This window comes from Lepisosteus oculatus, chromosome 11, assembly GCF_040954835.1.
Source record: "Lepisosteus oculatus isolate fLepOcu1 chromosome 11, fLepOcu1.hap2, whole genome shotgun sequence".
Taxonomy (NCBI): domain Eukaryota; kingdom Metazoa; phylum Chordata; class Actinopteri; order Semionotiformes; family Lepisosteidae; genus Lepisosteus; species Lepisosteus oculatus.
Window position 1 is genome coordinate 26,238,381 of NC_090706.1, and position 22,868 is coordinate 26,261,248.

A 22,868-nucleotide genomic window follows, 5' to 3' on the forward strand; every position below is an offset into this window, starting at 1 on the left:
GAGTCAATACTGTACGTCTTGTCCCTAATTCGAGCTTTTGAGGCATCCATAATGGAGTCTCTGAGGTACGGTGCTTAAATATATCATGCGGGTTTTAATACCATTGGCTGCCAAAGTAAAATGAATTGACATATCAAAGTGATACTCCAACACTGCGTACAGTGGAAGACAAGATACATCTAGTTTATACTGTATGCAGTTATATACTGTTCTAAATCAGATTAGCACTGGGTCGACACCTTTTCTTTCCCTTGTAAAATTCGTAAAGGTTCATTAGAAGTGTACTTCAAGCTGTTTTTTTCTTGAAATAAGCTCATGCTTAAGGGTTTTGCAGTGAAGTCTGACAATATTTAGGCTTTGATACGTCTTTTATAGATGAGGCTCATCTACTGTACCACACTAATTTAGACATTCGTCAGACGAGGAATCAACTAGGTTCCTGGCGTCACTAAGCCGTTTGTATGTTGTAACTGACAGAGCTGCTGCATCAGTGCTTTAAGACCCTTTATGACCCGATGCCTGAATATGGTAATTTCTGTGTGGAGTTTACACGTTCGCTCTGTGTTCACATGTTTTTTTTACTGAGCGGGGTTTCCTCTTTCCTTTCAAAGACATATTTATGTTAATTGGAAACATAAACAATGTCTCTTAGAAAAACTTAACTTTTAAGTTGCAATTGAAACATATTTGATTCTTACATTCTTAGCTTGAGGGGCTACAGTTCTTCAGGACAAAATCTGCCAACCCAATAAAGTATTAGAATAGTTATAATCTAATGCTCACCTATTAAGAAGCCAATGATATAGTGCTAAACAAATCCTGAAAGATACTCATACAGTATCGAAATGTATTTTATAACTCCTTATCTTTCTCTGTCTCCTCTGAGAACTAGACAAGTGCACAAGTCAGTGATTCTGTAGCCATTATGTGATCTGCTTTCTTCTTGGAATTTTTGCCAGACTTACTGTATTTGTCATTTTAACACCTTCTTGTCTTTCTTTACTACAGTATATATCATTCTCTTGAGGTACTAACCTAAGCTTTCTACAAATATTAACGTTATGCACTCAGACAGTGCCACGAAATTAGCAATTTATAACTAGATTCACTGTACTAAAACATTTATGTGAAATTTGAGACAATCAATTGGCATGTTTGGTTGAAATTCTGATATCGTTATTAGAAGAGGAACACAACATTCATTCATGCAAAAAATTAAATATGTTTGGGAATTGGTTGATGGGGATGATCTTTTATGATTACTGGGCCCAAACTATCACGAGAAAAAAAATGTACTACATTGAAAATTTCAACTACACAATAAGCATGGGACATTTTCGGAGTAAAGAATATCCCCTATCAATCCTCTTTCTAACAGAACACAGTGTAAGAATGCCACTCACAGAGTAATGTAGCATACAGGTACTGTACCTGTAGGAGAGTAAATCGTAGTGAATAACTCAATAGTTTTATAGAAGACTTAGGACCACATATTTCTTAGAAAAGAAATTAGCAGCTATGGTACTTTCTTGTTCCAAGAATTGTTTTTATCAATAGATTGGCATTTCCTTCAAAATATGTTTTGATTTAAACTTTTCAAGCTAACGTTAGTAGCATTCGTCACATTCAAAATACACCTGAGTCATTATCAACACGCAAATGAATAACTGGGGTTTGCTAGTACCTTCACAGTGATGTTCAGGAATTTGTGTTTTTGTAGGACCACTTTGCCGACGTGGTAAGGCCAGATCTCTTAACCATATTTCTACTCAATGGTAAGTAACAATGCATAGATACTTTCCTTGTCAAGCTGCATTAAAGTCTTCTAGCTTAGTGTACTGAAGATTCATACCAGGCAAAGCTTCTGATTTAGATAGTAGTTGAGATACGGGGCTTATCTAATCTGTCAGAAAGCGATGCCAAGATTGTTTTTAACGTCTGTAGTTACACCTTTTAAATATTAGATTTTTTAATTTAAGTTAATGAGATCGTCGAATGTGTTTCCTAAAAATCACATACCGTAATCACATACTTGCTCTGGAAACCGGGATTACACGATTTCAGTGTATTTGATTCTGCGAGTGCGCATTCATGCAGCTACTTATGGTCCGGCAATTTGTAGGCAATTCAGGACCTCAGCGCTTCATGTAACGTACTGCCCCAAGGTCCCGTGGTTTAAGTGTTAAGGAAGATGAAGAGCACATTGCGCTTGTTCTGAATAGAATGACGGACACGTAGTAAAGTCATGCCTGTGCGTTCTTTTATAACATGTTTCTATCTCACTCACCAGTACACGGTGCGATAATGTGGATACATTATGTGTTATCATTGCTGTTTCACTGCCAGATATAACCTATTAATCGTTTTTAGAGCAAGAAAAATAAAGCTAACTTGCTAATGATATACAGTAATACGCACAACATTTCTTACCTATTACCTTTCTCGCTTCTGTATCCCTGTGTAATTGGCTACCTAAAACGTCCTCAAATCTCTGGAATCAGTAAATTAATCAATCAATAAAGCAATCAATGAACCAGCCATTCAATGTGTATCACCCCGCTTTACATGCAAGGACTGTCTGCCGAGGTCGAAGTAATACGGGTGCGCTTAGATTTTAAAACGTTTGCTTGAAAAACACTGAGGCAAAGGAAAGAAAGAGCGCTGCATAAACAGTACAGTAGCTTCTGTCGTCAAAGTGTAAGACGCAGTAACTGAAAATTGAGCAAAAACCAGAGCAAGCTTGTTATTCATGATAGCCTCTATATTTACCACTAGCCAAAACAGGAAGGAACGGGAAGGAATAAAAACCCGTTATAGTTTGTTCTCCATTTGTATTGTAAGGAGGTGTTATGTAGAATAGCATGAAACGCAATTTTGAGTATCAAAACAAGGCTGTTAAGTCTAGTTTCTTGTAACTAGTCCTTCATTATTCTTTTCCTGTGCACAGATATGTTATCTCAGTTCTTAGAATATCTGTAGCATGATTTGATTATTATGAAATTGTATCCCCTCTAAATCTTTGGGTGGTATAACCTTTGTGGGAGTTGGCTTGATAGCAGCTTGGGTTTCCGAATCATTATCACTGATTTTTTTTTTTTCAGAAAATAAATCTGCACATTGACTGTTGAACAATTCGGATTAGCAACAGCCCATCTTCTTCAAAAGATTTAACAGCTTTGCCTCTTGAAGCATGGGTTTTAAGTAGAGGAGGTTTTACTAGTCACAACCTGCGGGCGTTCGATTAATTTCAACGTTCTGGGTAAAGTAAAGACAACTTGAACATTTTGTACCCCCATTATTCACTTCTGAAATTATATAGATATGAAACGCGGTTGTTGTTTCGTCGCGTGTAATCTTGAATGATAATAATATACACGAATATATATCCATGCTTTGAAAACAGTATAACTGGGATTCAGCGGATGCCTTTTTACAGCAGTATTTTTTACCTCTTTTGACAATCTTGGTTTATTCTTCGCTTTCCCCTTTAAATTTTTTTTCCCTCTGCTAGGGAAATTGCTCTACCACCAGCATCAGCAGCCGCTGCTCCTTGATGTTGTGGTAGAGTGTGCGCATGCGCCCCACATTGGAATTACTGCACTGGCCAGAATAAGTTGGATCTCGTCTGTCTTCACTGAAATCCAAAATCATATCAAAACTATGGCGATGCTGAGAATCAGGAAAAGGAGCTACTTTGGGGTTTGGACATTTCCTTTAATAGTGGCAGTGGTCTGTGCGCAGAGGTAAGTCATCACCTCTGTTCCTTACTTTGTATGACTGTATACACTATGAAATACTTCAATAATCCATACAGAAGGCTCTGCATCTAAGAATTTACCTCTTTCCTTTCTCTAGTGTCAATGACCCTAGCAATATGTCACTGGTAAAAGAAACTGTGGATAGACTGTTGAAAGGATATGACATTCGCTTGAGGCCAGATTTTGGAGGTAATTAAAATAATTTAATAAGGGTTCTAATTGATTGCAATATTATTAGCCTTTTGACGTGTTTAACTGCTTCGTAAATTGTATGAATTGTAATGTGTTAGGGTTCATTTTAAAGTTTAGCGCACATACCTCCCATTTCTGTAAAAGGTTTACATTTGTTAAAGAGATCGGGCCAAATTTCAGACAAATGGACAGTCTTCATCTAACATGCCTTGAACGTTATTGGATTAAGACCTGTTTTAGTAAACAGTCTCCTGTGTAGGTAGATTTTTTAACTTGTGACAGAGTCAATATGTAATGTAACTTTGCTACAAAATAGTTCCATTAATAAACTGCTAAAAATCTCCCTGCATAAAATATTTATATTTGACATTTAATATTGCTATCGCTGTACCGCGAACACAGTGATTTTATACTCCGGTAGTAAAATGCCTTTTACATATTTTGAAGGGTTGGGGTTAGGGTTTTATAGTGTAAAGCGCAGTGAATATGAATTTGGAATCTAATACATTAATACTCTGGGAGGGGAAAATGCCCATGTTTTTCAATGAACACTGGGGGGTATTGTGCAAGTATTCTATTATGTAAGGTTAAAACATTAGAATCACAGGTAATACTGGGCAAGGGACTGACTTGATTTTTAAACGGGGTGTTCAATAATGTGTATACTTCTGTAATGCCTTTTAAAGCTGCTATTTAAGTTAGATGAATAAAATCTTATTATGGAAAGAGTTAAGTTCTTGAAAAGATTACATTGCGGACCGTTGTTGGTTTGCAGGTCCCCCGGTGGCAGTGGGCATGAATATAGATATCGCCAGTATAGACATGGTATCTGAAGTCAATATGGTGAGTACACAATTATTTTATCCTACTAATCTGTGGATGCGGACCTTGATGGTCAGAACCTTTCCCAAATAAAGCAGTCCCTGTGAAATATAGTGAGCGCACGCGTGCCAGTTGCCATACCACCGACGTAAAAGCCTGTCGTTTTCAAGTGATATCTGTATTTATCCACACATTGCAACGAACAGATGGGGTGTGGGTAGTGCGTGAGTGTGAGTGGGGGACCAAAATATGTCATTGACCCAATCTTTTTGCTTGTCCGAACTGCGATTTCGTATTCTTTTTGTCATGAACCTTTGGTGAAATTTGGAAGATATATATAATCTCGGATATTGCATATTTGTCGTCTGCCGTCTGTGTGTTTTCAGAGCCCTGAAAAAACCAAGAGTGGCACTCGAATGTGTTGTTTGATGCTACAGTACATTGCAAATCCGGTTCATTATGGAAGTTCATTCTTCAAGAAGGTCGGGGGAAGGGGGGTGCAAATAAAAGGAATATGGAAGACCACATGCTCAGCACCTTAATAATGTTTTATTTTGAGCCATCGAGTATTTAAGGTACTCAGTTTTATTAACAGCACGGCTATGTAACAGTTGCAGGAACATATGTATCGGTGTTAGGCAAATACTTCATCTGTGTTTCTGAGTATCTGTGCAAGGAAACAGAAGTTTTGCTTCATGCAAGAGCATCCCCTAGTGATCATTATGTAGAATTACAGCTTAGCAAATCATGAAAAATACATTAGCATTCTTTCTTTATAGAATTAGGTTATTAATGATAGTGATTGAGTTTGTTCTTTCTTAAGTGAGTTCATAAAAGTCAATATCCTGAAAATAAAAAAATACAGAACTTAATTAATTACAATAAGAAAAAAAGCACTTCTCAGCAGGAGATTCTGGTTAGTTTCTATTTGCTTATGTGAATGCACAGGTAATTAACTGTATACAAACAAAAACATGCTAATGATACATATATGGGCAATCTCTTTCATCAAAAACAGCATTAATCTTTTAATGTATAGAAAAGAACTTTTAAATAAAAAGTCCAATGAAACATAAGTATCAATTTTGTGTTATATCAACATGAGAATGCATATGATAAAATATTTGTGTGAAATTAATTTTTAATTCATAGGCTGCTTATAACAATCTCTAGGTGTATTCATTTTCAACACATTTTGCAACCCCAATTTCGACAGTGCTACAATGTCCAGGGAGTTTAGATTATATTTAATACATTTCTATTATGTTTTGTTGTTAAATTTCCCCTTTGCATCTCAAAGTTTAGGTTCAGTGATTTTTGAAAAAGAGTTTAGACTTATGAAAGCATTTAGAGTATTACCAAAGATCCCTCTTAATATTTTTACATCAACTTTTACTTTTCTATGATTGACTCCTGAAACAGTTGGAGAACAATACACACAAATCATGGGAGTTTAAATCATTAGAAAATAGATAAACAACACGTTAGAATCACAACATTTGGAAAGGTAATCTCTAGCCTCTGTTTTTTAATGGTCAAAGTAGATATTTTTTTTTCTTAATGTTCTGTCACATGTGAGTTTTTTGTTGTCTTTCCTTAGATAAGTGGTGCAGCTCAATATGTGAAATCAACAGTAAAATATTTTTTTTCTCCTAAATGACTTTAACATTAAAGTAGATCAAACAATTCAAATGTTGACCAGAGTTATACATTAATATGGAATGTATGTATGCTGTGTTTCTGCTTTGCTTGCTCATGCCCTTTCATTTGGATGGCTTTTAACTCGAATCCTCACACTAATTCACCCAGAATAAGCACATGTTTTAACGTGTAACCAATGTGAGTGCAATACACCATGAACTGATGCCGACATCACATATTGTAACTCCCAGTAGAAATGTGGACATTTGGATCTTTCACGTAGTATGAAATGTTTCCACTCTTTCAGTAATGCCAAAAGTTGGCATCAATTATACTTCTGCATGTTCAGTTTCCTAATAAAGCCATAATCCATGTGTCTGGACTGCTGAACTGCCAAATAAAGCACCTGGGTTATTGTTTTAGATAATGATTTTAGTATAATGCTTTCTACAAATATGTTCTGCAACTATTACCATTTTGCAGTAATCCTTGAAGCCTGGCTGCATTAAGCATAGGGATTGTTTCATGTTTAATGTTTGTCCTTCTACTATGTGTCGTTTTTTAGAACTACCAAATATTTACATCACTACTGAACCCAAAAGTGGAATTAGCAGGAAAAGTTTTCTGTGAAACACCATGATCACTTGGGACAACATGCACAGATGAGTAATTTTTAAATCAGGCAAGGTCAGAGAAAAATAGAATAATTTTTAGAACATGGTTGGTCTTATCTTTTGTGTGTACAGTTTTGCAGATTTCACTTAATATTATAGTTTCTAATAGTGAATACATTCATTGCATTAGAAGGACCAAAATATTTTTAAGTAAGACTATTTATCTGAAATCTGCATTTTCATTGGACCACTTTCTCAATTTACACAGCATATAAATTCCCATCTTCTCTTTGGTGTAATTTGAAGCTCATTAGAAGGTAGCTTTTGCTCCTGAGCTTTCTCGCACAAAAAGGATGGCCACCTCTGAGGGATTCTGCTTTTATCTGTACAGATCTGGGCCTTCATTTTTAAATTAGCCCAAGATTAAAGTCAGAAGAGTAAGTTTCCCATTGGCTTTTAGCATGCTCTCCTTTGAAAATCTCTCTTGCTACCTCCCCACAAAATTTCTGCAGAAGGACCAGCAGATGCTGCTCTGCCAGGAGACTCATTAATGACCCTTATGAGTAGGGAGCTGTAAGGCGTTCCTTTCATTTCCTTTAGCGTTTTTCTGAAACTGTCAAATGAGGTGCTGTTTTACAGCACTGCCCTCAACCAATTTTATACGAGAATTTGCCTTTTGTCAAAATGACCTAAAGTCATCACACATTAAGGTGGACAGGTGCTTCCCTTCATTATAAAAAAAATAACCAATGCCCCGGGTGAGGTCAAAAGCAGGCATTTCATGAATATTGTTTTATTCTTTCCATTCTGCTCCATGTTTACCATAATGTCAGGTTTACAAGACTTTGTTTTTTGAAACCTACATTGCCCCGAATGCCTTTTAAAAGGTCTAACCAGTGACCAAAGGTTAGATGTGATCCTGGGCAATGAAGGTCCTTGGGTCAACCCCAAATATGTCTGTGCAAACTTGTCTTGATGTCAACATCCTGACATTTGGTCAGGCCAACACAGGAACGTTGGAGGGAAGGTCATGTTCTGTGACTACAGTATGTCAGATTGGGATGACTCAGTACAGAGGTACTGTATACAGGTATATGTATATAACACTTACTGTATGCAGGTATATTTTTTTGTCTAGGTTTCATTTACTAATGTATCATAAATTCTACTTTACAAAATTATTTTAAAACTTTTTTTTAGTGTAAAATACTTAAAAATACTTAGTGTATTACTTTTTTATGTTTACAGGATAAGAATTATACAGTAAATGTATATTTACTGTACTTAAGAACAGATCCGTAAATTCAGCAGAAACATGCAACCATTTCGATATGATGTAATAATGTTGTCATGTTCAACAGACTATTCTTTTCAAAGTGTGTGATAATAATGCAAACACGAGTCTAGGCAGGTGCATTCTGTCATGACTTAATTTAGGCATCTTGTTGAAATTTTATCATTATACCTTAATTGCAGTATCTTAGCATGCTTTAGATTACTGCATCTGAGTTTTTTTTTTTCATCTGTTAGATGCAAAAGTAGGCCAAGCAGCAGACAAGAGAAATCACAGGTTTGAAAATCCCATTTGCACACATTTATTTCTTAGTAAACGGGTCGACGTTTCGGCCAATTTCAAAAGAAATATATTTTGAAAGTGTGAGTGGAAGAAAACCATTTATTTCTTTCAATTATTATAACCAGTGCTTTGTTTGTAACTGTTATGTTTAAAACAAACACCTTAAAAAAGGTTAGAACATTGTTGCAACCAGCTAATGAAGAGAACTAATTTGGATTGTTTAGTTACTTGTCATCTAAAACCTTGGCTATTTAGCTGTGGGAGAAGCAGAGCTATGGCACCAGAATTACATTTAAAAGATGTCAAGAATATAGTTTGACTTCACTTTACCAGTTTCCTAACAGATTTTTGTGCCTGCGTTGTGGGGGATTTTGGACATATGAAAGATGCAATAAAACTGTCAGCTTTGCACTCTTATATGGTTAAATATAAGCAGTGCGTTCTGTTCAATTTCAAGTACAAGAGAGAGTAAAGCACACCACCTGGCATGTGGGAAGATGTTTTAATGTGGAGCAATTGACTGAATAATCAGAAATTATGTAATACAATGATAATTAAGGATGTCTTACTGACTAAATCCCAAACCATAATTATTTCCAGTTACTATGGTTATTAGTATTTTAAAGGATGAATTTCAGATATTTGCATGGACAGGTATATTTATAAATAAAAAGTGCTTTCTTTATCAGAAAGGTACATTGATTTTCAGAGAAACGACAGTAAATATGTGTTCATCATTGATAGAACAGGGTAAATCCTAAGGGTGACACTGCAGAGAATGGAATTCATAGCAAAGATGTATTAGAGCCAGTAAATAGATGATGGATAAAACTATCTGCTTTCAAAGGTATTCTACACTTTGTCACCTTGACTGAACGTCAACTTTAATGATGTTAACTAAACTTTAAGATTCATTCATTTTTAATTGTTCAAAGGAATGCTGAAGTAAGCCAAATTTCAGAAAGGATTGCTGCATCTACTGTAGATCTACTGTGATCTAACATTTATGGGTCATTGTATAAAGCTGTAATATTAATAAAATATGAAAATCAATGTGTTTTTTTGCTGGAACCATAAGCAGAGATGATCTTAAACCCATTGTTATAAAACATAAGGGTCTTAAAATACAACGATCTTTAAATAATACATGGTGTTCCATATAAAAGCTAGTACCTCATCAGTACAATCACAAAATCATCATCAAATCTACTAGACACACAATTAATTTTTATATTTTATTTGAATCCTGCAGTTTGACTTTAAATTGTGCACCATCTGAAATACATATAAAAGTGAAAAGAAAGAATTAATAAAAAGTAATTATTGGGATTGTTTTTCCATCCTATAATGAGATGTTTGAAAAAATCTAACAATGTTTAACTGATTTGACACTTCTATTTTATGCTTAATTAAAAAGTTTTCTTTTGCTCGAGTTTTGGCCCCGGGGGCAAACCATTGTTCCAACTGATATTTTAATCTTTATACTTCATATAAGTAATAGAAACAGAGCTGAAAGAGCTGAAAGCAAGATTGGTGATTCACGTGTGACTGTGACTGTGATTTTCCAATAGGTGCTGAAATTGTATGGGGTTCAGTCAGCCTGGGTCTCCTTGGTTTGCTGTCCTACAGTGGTTCTTGTGGTTCTTATGCAGCATCTTCAGCAACAGCTACACCACTCCACCAATCAATATTCACCCGGCTGCGGGCACCTAAAATGGCAAATCCTACAGCTTTGATTTTGCACATTTTGAAGGGAACATTAAGACTCCAGACTCCACCAGCATATTTTGTAAACAAGTGCCTCCTGGTCTTAATTTTAAATTCACTTCCCTGTGGTTTCCACTTGTATCCTCTTGTTTACATTTCATTGTTGAATCTAAAGAAGTCCAGTAATTTGACTCTGATAATGCCTTCTAAGATTTTGAATACTTCAACCAGGTCCTCAAATAATATTCTCTGTTCTAGACTAAATTTAGCCAGTCACTGTAGGATATTGACAGGCTAAGAATGTTGCTCTGGGTTAATTCCAACACAGTAATATATTTTTTGTAATGTGTGCAAAAATGTAACAATAGTGTAATTGAGATTTCTTTTCAATAATGTAACCTGCTTTGATTTAAATTCAAATTACAAACTTCTATTTTGTTCTAAATTCTTGAAAAAATAGTAGTCATTTTTCAATAAGAAAAACTGCAAAAACTTTAATTTCCTTTTATTTTCTAGGGTTATATTGTTTCTCTGCCCTGGTTATATTGTTCTGAGAAAAGATATTCGCTGTCATGACTCATGAAACTGCTAAAGTGTAAATGTTGAATTGTTGTGTTAGTTTCATGGAAAGAATTTCAGAGAAGACATTTAATTCAGGTGAGAAGTCATTTTTTGTGAGTGCAATAAATATTTTTTTTTGGTATTTTTATGTAATAACATCATTATCTTCTTTAATGACTGGCAATTTTAATCCTTTCACTTGTCCGGGATTTAACCTGCTTTGGATCTAATATTGAAATCACAGCAAAGATAGAATGCTACCATTAAAACTGCATAATTTGTTCTAAATGACATTCATTGGCTCACATTTGCTGTTGATGGCATCATTATAATAGACCCTGTAGGTCAAAAAAGAATATCCACTTTAGGGTAAATAATAAGCTCTAATAGGTGCCTTGCTTGATTTTAAAGCCTTAATGCATTTAGCCTTTTTGCATTGTGCTTAAATTATACCTAAAGTACTTGAAAGTTATCTCTTTAAGTTACAGGAGGTTTCCATATTGTTACACTTTAGTATGTTGAAAGAGCAAAAAGTCTGTGGGAGTAAAGCTTAATTAAAAACACTTAGAAATATCCCTGTGGCTCAATAAAAAATAATGGACACGTTCTGGTAATTGTGTGTGATGTAAACCTTTTAAATGTGTTTATTGCTTCTTTGTGGAGGGTTTTATTTAAACATTTAAAGCATTTACTGTTACCAGCGTAATTAGGTGGGGGTAACCCAATCCATTGTATAACAGAAGATGGGTTAGTGGGGGTCCCCAAGGCTGTCAGACACTGATTCTCAGTCATCATTTGAAAAGCTGTGTACTCATCATAAGAGAAGCAACTAGAAATCACCACATATCCACCTGTGTGCTCCACGTGTCCTGCTTAAATTGCCAAAATTGCCTCGTGAGTACAGAAAATGCATCTAGACCTCTTAGAGGTTACCTGGATCACTGAAATGTTGGAATCTGGCCATCTTTATCACAGAGAATCTCAAGAATGCTTAAATAACCACTAAATATTGCTAAAATGTGTACATTCACTTTTAAATAAAAAGTTTAATCTTGATTTCTCTGTCTTCCTTATAGATGTGATTCACAGGAAAACCTGGGATCTATTGGTCAAATAAAATGAATTGGCTATCTTTTTGGTTTTGCAAAAGACAAGATCATGCTATAGCTGAGCCTACTTTTAAGCATCTTTATAAACTCCAGTTTGTTTAAGGTTTTTCTTGAGATTCTTCTTCAAATACATTAACCACAGCTATGATCTGTCTTCACACTGATAAGCTGTAATTTCTGCATTTCTGCATGGAAGAAATATGTTAACTTTAAAGTTCATATTTCTTGTGTACTGTACTGTATGTATGAAAGAGCAGAAAAACATAGCAATAGAAAACAGAAGTAGTACATTTGGATGAAAACATTTTTAGATTATAGGTCTGGAGAACATAAAGACGCAAACTATTATTAATATTTTTATTATAATTTCTTTACTTTTCCAAATGTGCTGTAATCCTTTTGTAAGTAATCATTGATCTCATGTACACTTCTGTTTGAATCTGGTACAGATTGTTCTAGTTAAACCCTGTAAAATTAACAACCAAAGTCTCATGTCAGGCACCTATCTGAAACAGAATTAATTTTGGTAGACATTCAAGCATTTGAAATAAACTTTTAATTTGTTGCAAACTAACATATTTTGTATTTTTGTTACTCTCAACTATGTATACAATACCCCTATCTTCGGTGTTTGTACAGTATTTCAACAGTAAAATTAGTATACTGTAGGTAAAGTGTCACTTTCTTACACCCAGACTGTTCTTCCTGGCTACAGTTCCTGTGTAGTCATTATGTTTCAAAATTGTAACATTGAATTAACTCAATCAATTTCACATTGTTCATATTTCTTGGTCATATTTTTTTAGATGATGTAAACATGGTGTTCAAATACTGAAAGAAGGTCAGTAACTGTAAAAAAGGTAGTTACGGTTTAATTGTTTAAATCTTTTCTTAATGTTTATATTTTGGATCTCTGAAGGAGATCTATAGATCTACTGACCTGTAGTTGTAGCTGTTGTTGCAGTTGTTGTTCTGTTGTTTGGGTATTCTTCTTATGATATTATTTTTATACATTTACTTTGAATCCTGTTTGCCATGAGAGTGACCTCAGTGGCCTGAAAAACAACTATCATCATAATAAACTGAAGAAAAAAAAACAAAGCTCTGAGTTTCCAGAGATGTAACAGGGTCTGTCAGGCTGAGTGAATGGAAACTGGCTGTAGAAAAACCAGGCCTTGAATACAGCTATTTACAGTACTTCTCTGTGACTATGAGACAGAAGTTGCTTTAGGCACTATGGCACACTAATTCACCAGTTTCTCACAGAAAAAAATAGCATCATTTCAAGGGATATTTCAGTCTTTCCTTGTATCCTGATACAATGATTTTTCCCTCACTGTGGCCAGTCTAGACAAAAAAAATGGAGATTTAATTGAAAAAAATTCCATGTTGCTGTTGTTAAAAAAGTGAAAAATGGAAACCCACAAATCCTTAAAATAAATAATACATATTGTAATTATGTCTCAGCCCTTCCTTTGTTCAAAGTGTTACTTGCTGATTTGCGTGAGGTATAAGTTGATAAAATGTCAATGTATTAAAATGCTCCAAAACCAGCAAGAAAATTGTCTTTTTGATTTGCTTTTCAGAATTGTTTTTTCATTCATTTAATTTTTTCATAATTTCCATTAATTAAAAACTATAATATGGATATATTTAAACATACGTTCAGGTGGGTAGCTGCGTCAGCATGCGTAGGCTGCAAAGGAACAAGTAATAGGTTTATTCCATGCTGAAAAAAAGAAGAAAGAGAACACAACGTTTCGGCCGTGGAGCCTTCTTCAGGTGTTACTATTTAAACATAAGTCAACCATTGAGGCGGGCAGAATCCCTGAGTGTTGCTCATCTTGAGTAGACACATAAGTATTATAAAATGCTGTGCTAATAGAACTCAAACTCTCTCTTTTTGGTGTTACTTCTCCCAGCACATACAGTACATTTGTAATGTTGCTGTTTCAATGTATCTGTGTTTGACTTTAGCTGGTCCTTTAAGTGCTGGCAATTGGGTTGCATTTTTGACTAAAGGATTTTGAACAGGAGTTTTAAAAACAGCTAAATCCCTTGAAGAAAAACATCATTGTAAATCTTTCATTTTTATTTTTCATGATTTTATTCATGATTTATTTCATGATTATTCATTTTTGCCATAAAGTGCTACTGGGCTTCTCTTGTGTGTGTTCACATCTGTGTCCAGTGTGTATCCTGCCTCGCATCCGTTACTTGGTGGGATGGGGTCTGGTTCCCTGAAGGGGATGTTAAGAAATGGATGAAGGGTTGATGAATGAGTAGTTTAATGACTTCATACTAATTGTGGCAATATACCATACAACACTGCAGCATCATATATACTGTATATGTATATTAAAATAATCACTGGAACATTTTGACACTTAGTTAGTAGCAGAGGTGTTTTTTTCCCCAGTGTGTGATAATGTAACATCTCAGTAATGTAGTTGCCATTAGGCAGGCCTTGGCAACACACTAAATATAAACTAAAGAGTTGTTGTGCATGTTGCCCAGGGTGACGGAGCAGTGTTTTCTATCATGGTGACAAGCTGTTTGGTTATTCATTTGAAATTCATGTGTCTTGAGACAGAGAGCTACACAGCTTGCAGCAGCTAGTGTGGATATTGTTCCACACAATTGGATGATAATATTCTCTGGATTGAGGCTCTTAATAATCATTAACATCAGCAGTACCTGAAAAGATGAGCATTCTGTTTCAATGTGTGGCTTGAAGTGTTTAGGATCATATGGGATATGTAATGAAAGTTCAAACAAGTACTTGAGATTATTTATCCATTATACATTTTTAAAGTTTTTTTAAAGACTAGAGAGTGGAGTGTGTACTTATTGTACTTTCTTAAATGCTCCTGCGTACCCGACAGTGAAAATCTAATGCCCACCTTTCCTTTTACAGTATATTAATAAATGGGAAATATTTCAATGATCAATTTTAGGTGATTTTGTAAATCAGTAGGCACACGATTTGTGCAGATGATAAATAAAATAAAAATGTAGTTTTTAAGAAATAAAACATGAAATTTTAAGAGTTTCTCCCATTATGGTTACTTGAAAGAAAAGTTTAGATGTGCCCTTGAAAACACTTAGCTACTTGTTTCTAAAATCCATTGATCATCTTTTGTCAGTCAGTTGAATTTTTTTTTAAATAGTTGTACAGTATTTGAGAACTGTACTGGTTGAAAATATGTTTTTTTTTTAATGTTATAAAGAAGGAATATAGCAGAGCTAAACTTACAAATAAAAAATGTCTTGAACCAAAGTAGAGGAGTATATTGAAATATTATATAAAGTCTTTTATACAAAAGAAAGCAATTATGTTTTTAAATCAGTGCATAATTGTTGTTATTATGGCTACTCTGAAGGCTTGGGGTTTCTACTCTCATTTAGGCAGCTTTGATCCCATTTCAAAAAAGAAACCTTTTTGTTCTATATTAGTGGTCCCTTGCTCATTATACCTAATGAAATAAGCTGTACTAATTTATTCTCTTTTAACAAGCAATATTAGAAAACGCTGGGATATAAACAATATTTTTATGTAATTAATGCAGGTCATTTTGGTGCAAAATTTAAATCTGAATATTACCCTACTGCCTTTTATCACGTTTTACATTAGTACTCATACATCTAAGAATATTTAAAAAGTTGCAACAATCCCTTTCTTGTCGTGTCTCTTAAACTCCTCTTTCAGATCATCAAATATTCATATTTTGTCCACAGACATTCATAAAGGCCACAGACAGGGCCACATTTCACTAGCTATACGTAACACATTACAGAAAACTGGGTTTTGTGACACATGGGAGTTGTACCAGTTGCTGGCTTGGACTCCTTGATTATGTCCAGGACTGCAGTATAGTATACAGTACATGGTTTGAAATAGAATAAGTCAGAATACAGCTTTTGTTTTATTTATTTTTTCCAGTGTACAGAAATCTACTTTGTAAAATACTGCTGATTTATGATCATTTTCACCTCCTAAAATAAGTGTAAATAAAACATTTATCAGGTTTATTGCTTTTTAATTAACATATGTAAGTTATGAATAGGTAGAAGAGAAAATGCAGAAGAACATACATTTTGGAACCCAGAATATACAGTAAGCTAACATAAGGGAGACCTGTCTTCTCTAATTAGCAGGGATTGTTACCATAATTGGTAGTGAGTCCAACTAAACCTCTCCCCCTGAGCATCTTAGTGTATCTGAGAGCTGATTGTTTAGCAATTAGATTAATGTCACGATGTGTAGTTTTTAATGTACCAAAATGCGTGGTTTGCTTTCAGTGTTTTCTTTTTTTTTATAGCAGGATTTGAATTGATGCTGTTTTTTTAATTAAAACTGTCATAATGCAATTACCCAAGTAATCATGTCCAATTGCCATAACTGGAAAGAGAGTGTTTTTACTCATAAACATGTTTTGAAAAAAGTTAGCCAACTCGGGTATTACCATGGTAGTTTCTTACAGTATAATTGTATTTGTGTCTGTTGTGAAAAAAAAACTTGGCAATTGCCGAAGCTGTTATCCTCCCCTATTTATACTTTATATTTTTTAATTTAAAAATTTTCCTCATGCATTTTTATTGGATTCATCTATATATTTTCAAAATTTCATCTTTAAATTCATGCTTTTTTATCATTATATCCCCCAGCTGGAAGCCACTCACTGTCTCTTCTTATCACATTGAATGTCCAATAGTTTCCACAGTGTAGTTGCCATCAACTGGGGGTATGTTGCTGCTCTCACAGACAGAACTTCAAGCCCAAAGCCCAAGGGTTACACTACAAGAATGGCAAGGCAAGTCAAAGTTGCTTCTTCTCAATCCCCAAACATCCTGATGTCACTTAACCAGCTGTGTGGGAAATCCCAACCTCTGTCAGTGAATGATGCGCTGTGCCACGGCCACAGGCCAGTCATATCTAAACTACAGTATAAGGTATGGGATTTTCCTGTGTAAATAAAACAAGCTTTCTGTTTTAATTTAAAAAAATGGATCCTGACACTTTGGATTAACTGTGATTTGACATTAAAAGGTATAAACAGATGTACAGTGTTCTTTAATAAAAATGTAATAATGGAGTGTATAGCAAAAGCTTTCAAAGAAGCTTCAGAGATGTAAATAAAGTTAAGCATTATATGATTTAGAGTGCCAGTCACCAAAGTTCAGGAAAAAGATTTGTCTTTGTATAATTTTTCTCTGTTGTCTTTGTACACTGCTGCCTTGCAGTGGTGGGGCCCTGAGTTCAATTTATGAAGATTCCTGTTATTAACGTTAATACCTCTGATTTATTTACGAACATAGATCTTGTTCACAACTCATAAGCTGTTCTTTAAGTACAGTTATTTCTATTTACCTTTTATTGTCTATGCAAAACATGTTATTAGAGGAATGGTAAATAAAGCAGAAAGACACATTAGTGGCCTCAATAATTATGTTTTAGTTGTGCATAAAAGCAAAAGGGCAAATTTTAGGTTTCAGCATTCCTTGTTTAGGTAGTTGACCTCAATATCCAATAAAACGTCACCCCTCCATAAACTGCTGGTTTTGTATGATACAGCACCAATTTTGTGTATCTGCAGTTTAAGATGAACTGTACTGTAGGTGTTCGAATCCTGTGTCTATAACAACGCTGTTTTCTTTTTTTTTAGGTGCAATAATTTAACTATAAGTATCTATAATGTATGTATGTTCTACTGTTCAGGTGGGTAGCTGCATTAGCATGCGTAGGCTGCAAAGGAACAAGTAATAGGTTTATTCCATGCTGAAAAGAGAAGAAAAAAACACAATGTTTCGGCCATGGAGCCTTCTTCAGATGTAGAGCCTTATACCCGAGGAAGGCTCAACAGCTGAAACGTTGTGTTTTCTTTATTCTCTTTTTTCTTTATTCTCTGAATTTCTCTTGTTCCTATGTTCTATTGGATGAACTATTTTTTGACACGATTCCTGTGACTTAGCTGTGCCAATTCAAATCCTACTAGTTGTTAAGCTTGATGTTAAGTTATTATTAGGTACCAACTTACAGTATATACAGTAGTATGCTTTTTGAATCACTGTCATAATGGTTTCAGCACCATGGACAGCCACAATTCAGCACAGTCTTTCCTCAGAAGAGAATTGTAGCAAAGTGAAAAGAATGATACCAAGAGTATACGGTAGAAAAAACAAACAAAACAAAACCTTTTGTGAATGACAGAATTATAAACTTTTTGGAAAATGTGTAGAAGACGTATTGTGATAGGCTTCTTATTACATGTAATTGCTTTATTATGTTGTCTATGTTATCCATTTATATTTTCAAATTTCATAACCAATACTTTATTATATTAAATGTTTGCAACTAAATAAGGGAAACTTTGAGGCATATAATAATAATAATTCCTGTTTTAAAGTATTAAAACTCTGAAACTGGTTAAAATGGTTTATATTTTGCAACATTGGAAGTCTAAATAAACATTTTCTTCAGCACCTCTGTCTGATGATTTCTGAATATCATAGTTATAGTTGATAATTGATAGTATAGTTTTATAATGGGAATATTTTTGTGTTTTCTGAATTACTGAATATTCCTTTTAAGATAACGCTTAGAGTGAGATTTTGTATCCTTTAAAGCTAATTAAATAATCCTTGTTGCTTGTTCAATAAACAGTTACAAATGTTCTATATATATTTTGCATGAGTAACACATATTAAAATAGTTTTCTTTCTTAAATTACTATTTGGTGAATTTAACAGTTGATGACTATTAATTGGGAAATGGGTTATCTGGCACTAAAAACCTATGATTTCTAATTTTTAGTAATGTTCAGATTATGATGTTTAAAAAAAGTTTTAGTAATCATGAATTGAATTGAATGAATCTAATGGTTCATTAATGCCCAGATATTAGTATGAAACTTTTTAGTATTCATCTGTTTATAAAATAAAACAAAAGTGTTATAATCCTGTAATGTAGATCGAGAAGAATATTGCATCCTGTGCAGAGAAATAAACAGAGGGCAAAACACTATAGCCAGTAGCGTAGTCCAGAGGTCGTAGTCAAGAGAAGAGCTGGATTCCAATAAGCCGGGTATCCAATAAAGTTAGCCAAGTGTATTAAGTCCAAGATGATATCCACAATCTGTAGTCGAAAGCCAAGTTTGAGAAGCCAGGTATCAAATACTGAGGTCCAGAAACAAACCAGAAACGAAATCCGTAAACCAAAGTCAAAGGGAAGTAAGTCCAAAAGGCCTGAAAGAGTAATCCGAGACGAAACGCAGGGAGTAAGCAGCTCAACGGGAGAGAATATCCAATACTGAGCAGTTTGTGTCCTGACAGGGTGTCCTAAAATAGGGCAGGGCCAAGTGGTGTGGTGATAGAACAAGTAGTTGGTTAGGTGCTTCGGCTGGGTCTACGCCTTGTTAAAGGGACAGTATGAGATACAGGGGTTGTTACAAAAAAATGATAATTCTTTTTTGGTGTGTTACTGTATGTGTCTTAACTTGTGATTTGTGAAAATTAGATTTCTACCTGTAATGAGAGTTACAGAAAAATAACTGCAAAATTATCCAGTTTCACCCTTGATTACAAAACTTTTCAAAAGGGAAAAATAATGCATGTCTTGTGAGGTCAAAGTATGAAATATAAAACATTTTCAAGAATAACTGATTGGAAATGATAGACACAAGCATAATACATTTCAAGAATTACAGAGACGTGATCAGAAACCTTATATCTGAATAGAAAAAAAATGATTTTATTTTTTTAAGACTTCAGGAAAAGCAATTTCAATTATAATTGCTGCATAAACTGTTATTGCTCTTCTACAGGGCTATTTATTCTTTGATTCTGTGTGAGAAGTGACCTGCATGGAAAACCAGAAATTAATTTTTAACAGCTGATCTGCGAGCACGTTATTACCAGTATTAGCTGTAAGAATGAATGCTGATGATAGGATTTTGTCTGTTGTTGGTACAAGACTTTAACTTGAGTGACAGGCATAGAGTTGATTCACAACATGGTTCTAAATGAGTACTGCCAATTCACTATTACATACCAAATCAGCCTTTGCCTGATTTACATTTTTTACAGTAAATATACTGTAATAAATAATGAAACTTACATGATTATTTGCAAACTTTATAATTTAAATTAATTTTCATTTAAATATATTTGTCTTTATGACATGTCACTTATAGATTCAATGAACATTAGTAGTTGAGCAGTAGTTGTATATGCATTTTTAAGTTTGAAGTAGTTAATTAACACCACAGCAATAAATTGACAGGAGAGATATAACTTAATTTTTTTTAATATATCATATTAGAGTTCAGAATTACAATGTCTCATTAAAGGTAAAGGTTTTTGTATGAGTTTTTTCATCTTACATCTTTCAAATACAGTATTGACTGTAGGTTTATCTCCTTAGTGTTAGTAAATAATTCTGATCAATTGATAAAAGGAGAGGCATAACTGATTTTCCTTGGGTTTCTCTTTCATTCAACACAGTCTTAGCTATTACTGGATTTTGCAAATTCTTGCATACTCTGATAAATCTTTTCCAAAAATAATGACCCCATAACCTGACATTCTATGGTTGGAAAACTGGCATCCATATATTTTTGGTTTGATGTATACCAGGTTATGGATCCACATTACCTAAAAAGTGGTATTATACAATAGCAGTGAAAATGCTGAATTGTTGCCTACTTGAAACATACCAAGAAAAGAAATTTAACCCAACAAGAGGCAAGCTGTTTTTAGGCATTCAGTTGTATCAACAGTTCACAGTGAAATAAAAATCAAAAGCCTTTTCTAACTTTTAAACTATAAAACAGTTATGTAATTTAACTAATAGTCTAAATATTTTTTTATTTTCTGCTGTGAATTAATAATGAATGTTTATTCCTGCTTTGTGTTGTAAATCTGGAGATTTTTATTGTTTTATTTCAAAAGAACAAACATTTTTCATTGTTTTTGGTTTCTTCAGTTCTTCATGTATCTGTATAGTGTATTAAAGCAGTATTATTTAAATTAAATATAACTATACCAAAACTAATCCTAGCAGGACTATCGTTTTCAAAATTTGACCACTAACACTAATTGGCTGCTAGACTATACATATTGGTTGCAAAATATAGATGGACAAGACTGTATAAGAATATAAGAACAGTCCATTCCATCCATTGATGTTTGTGATTTTCCTATATACTGAATGAATCTATCACAGAATTGGATGTGAAAGACCCCTGCATCCCCACATTAGACACCTGCATACCTGAACATTAGAACATCCACCTAATGTTCAAGTTCTGGAAATGCATTCCTTTTGTTTATAATGCTCTGTGGAAAAAGCATTTTCTAATAGTAGTGTCAATTTGTCTTTTAACCAATAACTATTGGTATCTCCTTGATTGATTCTCTTAAACTTTGGTAGATCTCAGTCAGATTCCCTCTCATTCAGACTCTTCAGTCTATCCTTATAACTCAACACCTGAAGCCCTGGAATATATCTTTTTGCTCCTATCTGGACTTTTTTCAAAGCTTCTTTAGCCTTTCTGAAAAGGGCTGACCAGAAATGTGTGCAGTTTTTATATAACCTCTTTTAACTGGTATTCTAAACTCTTTCATGCATAACCAAACACATTTCTTTGACTAGAGACACTGAGACCACATAATCTGCTACAACTTCTTGGTCTTTTTACTACTGTGTTCTTTTCCATTTCACATGATATAACTGAGCTATACTGTTCTTTTATCATATTATATTAGAATTTACTAACATTTAATTTAATTAGGCATGTAACTTGATAATCATTATCAGAACATTTGACAAATCTGCTACTGATATAGATCAATATCATATTTATTGTATATACTGTAGAAAGAAGACGAATATGCCCAAGACAGAGCATACTGTACATAATGTCATAAGGCCTGTCATAAGGTGTTCATATTTTTGGTGACCGCTTCAAAAAAATCTAGAAGATTTATTAAGCAAGATCTCCCTCTATGGAACCAATTTTGACTTTTACAATAGTATTGCTGTACAGAATGTTAATTTGTTCCTTATTGATAAACTCTAGTTGTTTACATGTTGTTTTCAAAGCACCATATATGGAATATACTAATTAAAAGAAAATGGCAGTGTAGGTGTTTTATAGGACAGAATAGATGTTGGTCAATTTGATCGGCATTCTTCTCAGCTTACTCGTTCAATTTTTATTCAGTTTTATTATCACTTCATCTGTTCTCTTTTGTGTTCACCCCCCATTAGTATTATGACCTTGAAAATTCCAGCGCCATAGTAAGTTTATTTTCTTCATGGAAGAGTTAAAAGCTTTTCAAAGACAGACAAACACGTTTGTGATTTCAGCCATAGCCACCTGCCTTTTTAACACCAATCACAATTAACGAAGAACTGATGGAGTTTGTCATTAAGCTCCTGCATTATTTGACTATGAAAGATTGTTTTTAGTAAATTCAACAATCACTTCATTGGCATAACATCAGTCGTCCTACAGTATGTGTCAAACAGCTGTTTATAAAGACTAACAACACAAGGTACAGTACAACGCTGTGACAATACAAATTATTGAACACCTTCTAAGGTTAATTCTAAATGTACAACAACCACTAAGTCTGATCAGAATAGACACCAAAGAATATAACTCCATTGCCTGAAGACTTTATTAGTACAAATGTCCTTCCCCAAACATATTAAATTAAACATAAAAAATACTATAAATATACAAACAGTACACTGGTGTTTTCTATTCATATTATTATGATTACCTTTACTATGCTTTTCATATGGTTGGAAAATATTTTCGACAGTTGCCTAAGGCATTACTTTTTAATTGTATTTGTTGTTTATTGCAACAGCAACCTCTGG

General features: G+C 34.1%; 1 protein-coding gene across 4 annotated transcripts in view; it reads left to right on the forward strand.

Moving 5' to 3' along the window:
• Positions 1 to 1,620: 1,620 nt before the first annotated feature.
• Positions 1,621 to 22,868, forward strand: part of LOC102694607 (gamma-aminobutyric acid type A receptor subunit beta2) — an 88,911-nt gene continuing 67,663 nt past the window's right edge. The window contains exons 1-4 of one of the 4 annotated variants that reach the window (XM_069195966.1): positions 1,621 to 1,775; positions 3,512 to 3,743; positions 3,856 to 3,947; positions 4,726 to 4,793. In XM_069195966.1, coding sequence (XP_069052067.1) covers positions 3,661 to 3,743; positions 3,856 to 3,947; positions 4,726 to 4,793 — 243 coding nt within the window. In that variant the 5' untranslated portion in view covers positions 1,621 to 1,775; positions 3,512 to 3,660. Of the gene's footprint in view, positions 1,776 to 3,041; positions 3,744 to 3,855; positions 3,948 to 4,725; positions 4,794 to 22,868 lie in introns of those variants that run through there. The other 3 variants (XM_069195965.1, XM_069195967.1, XM_069195968.1) reach the window with 3 other exon arrangements.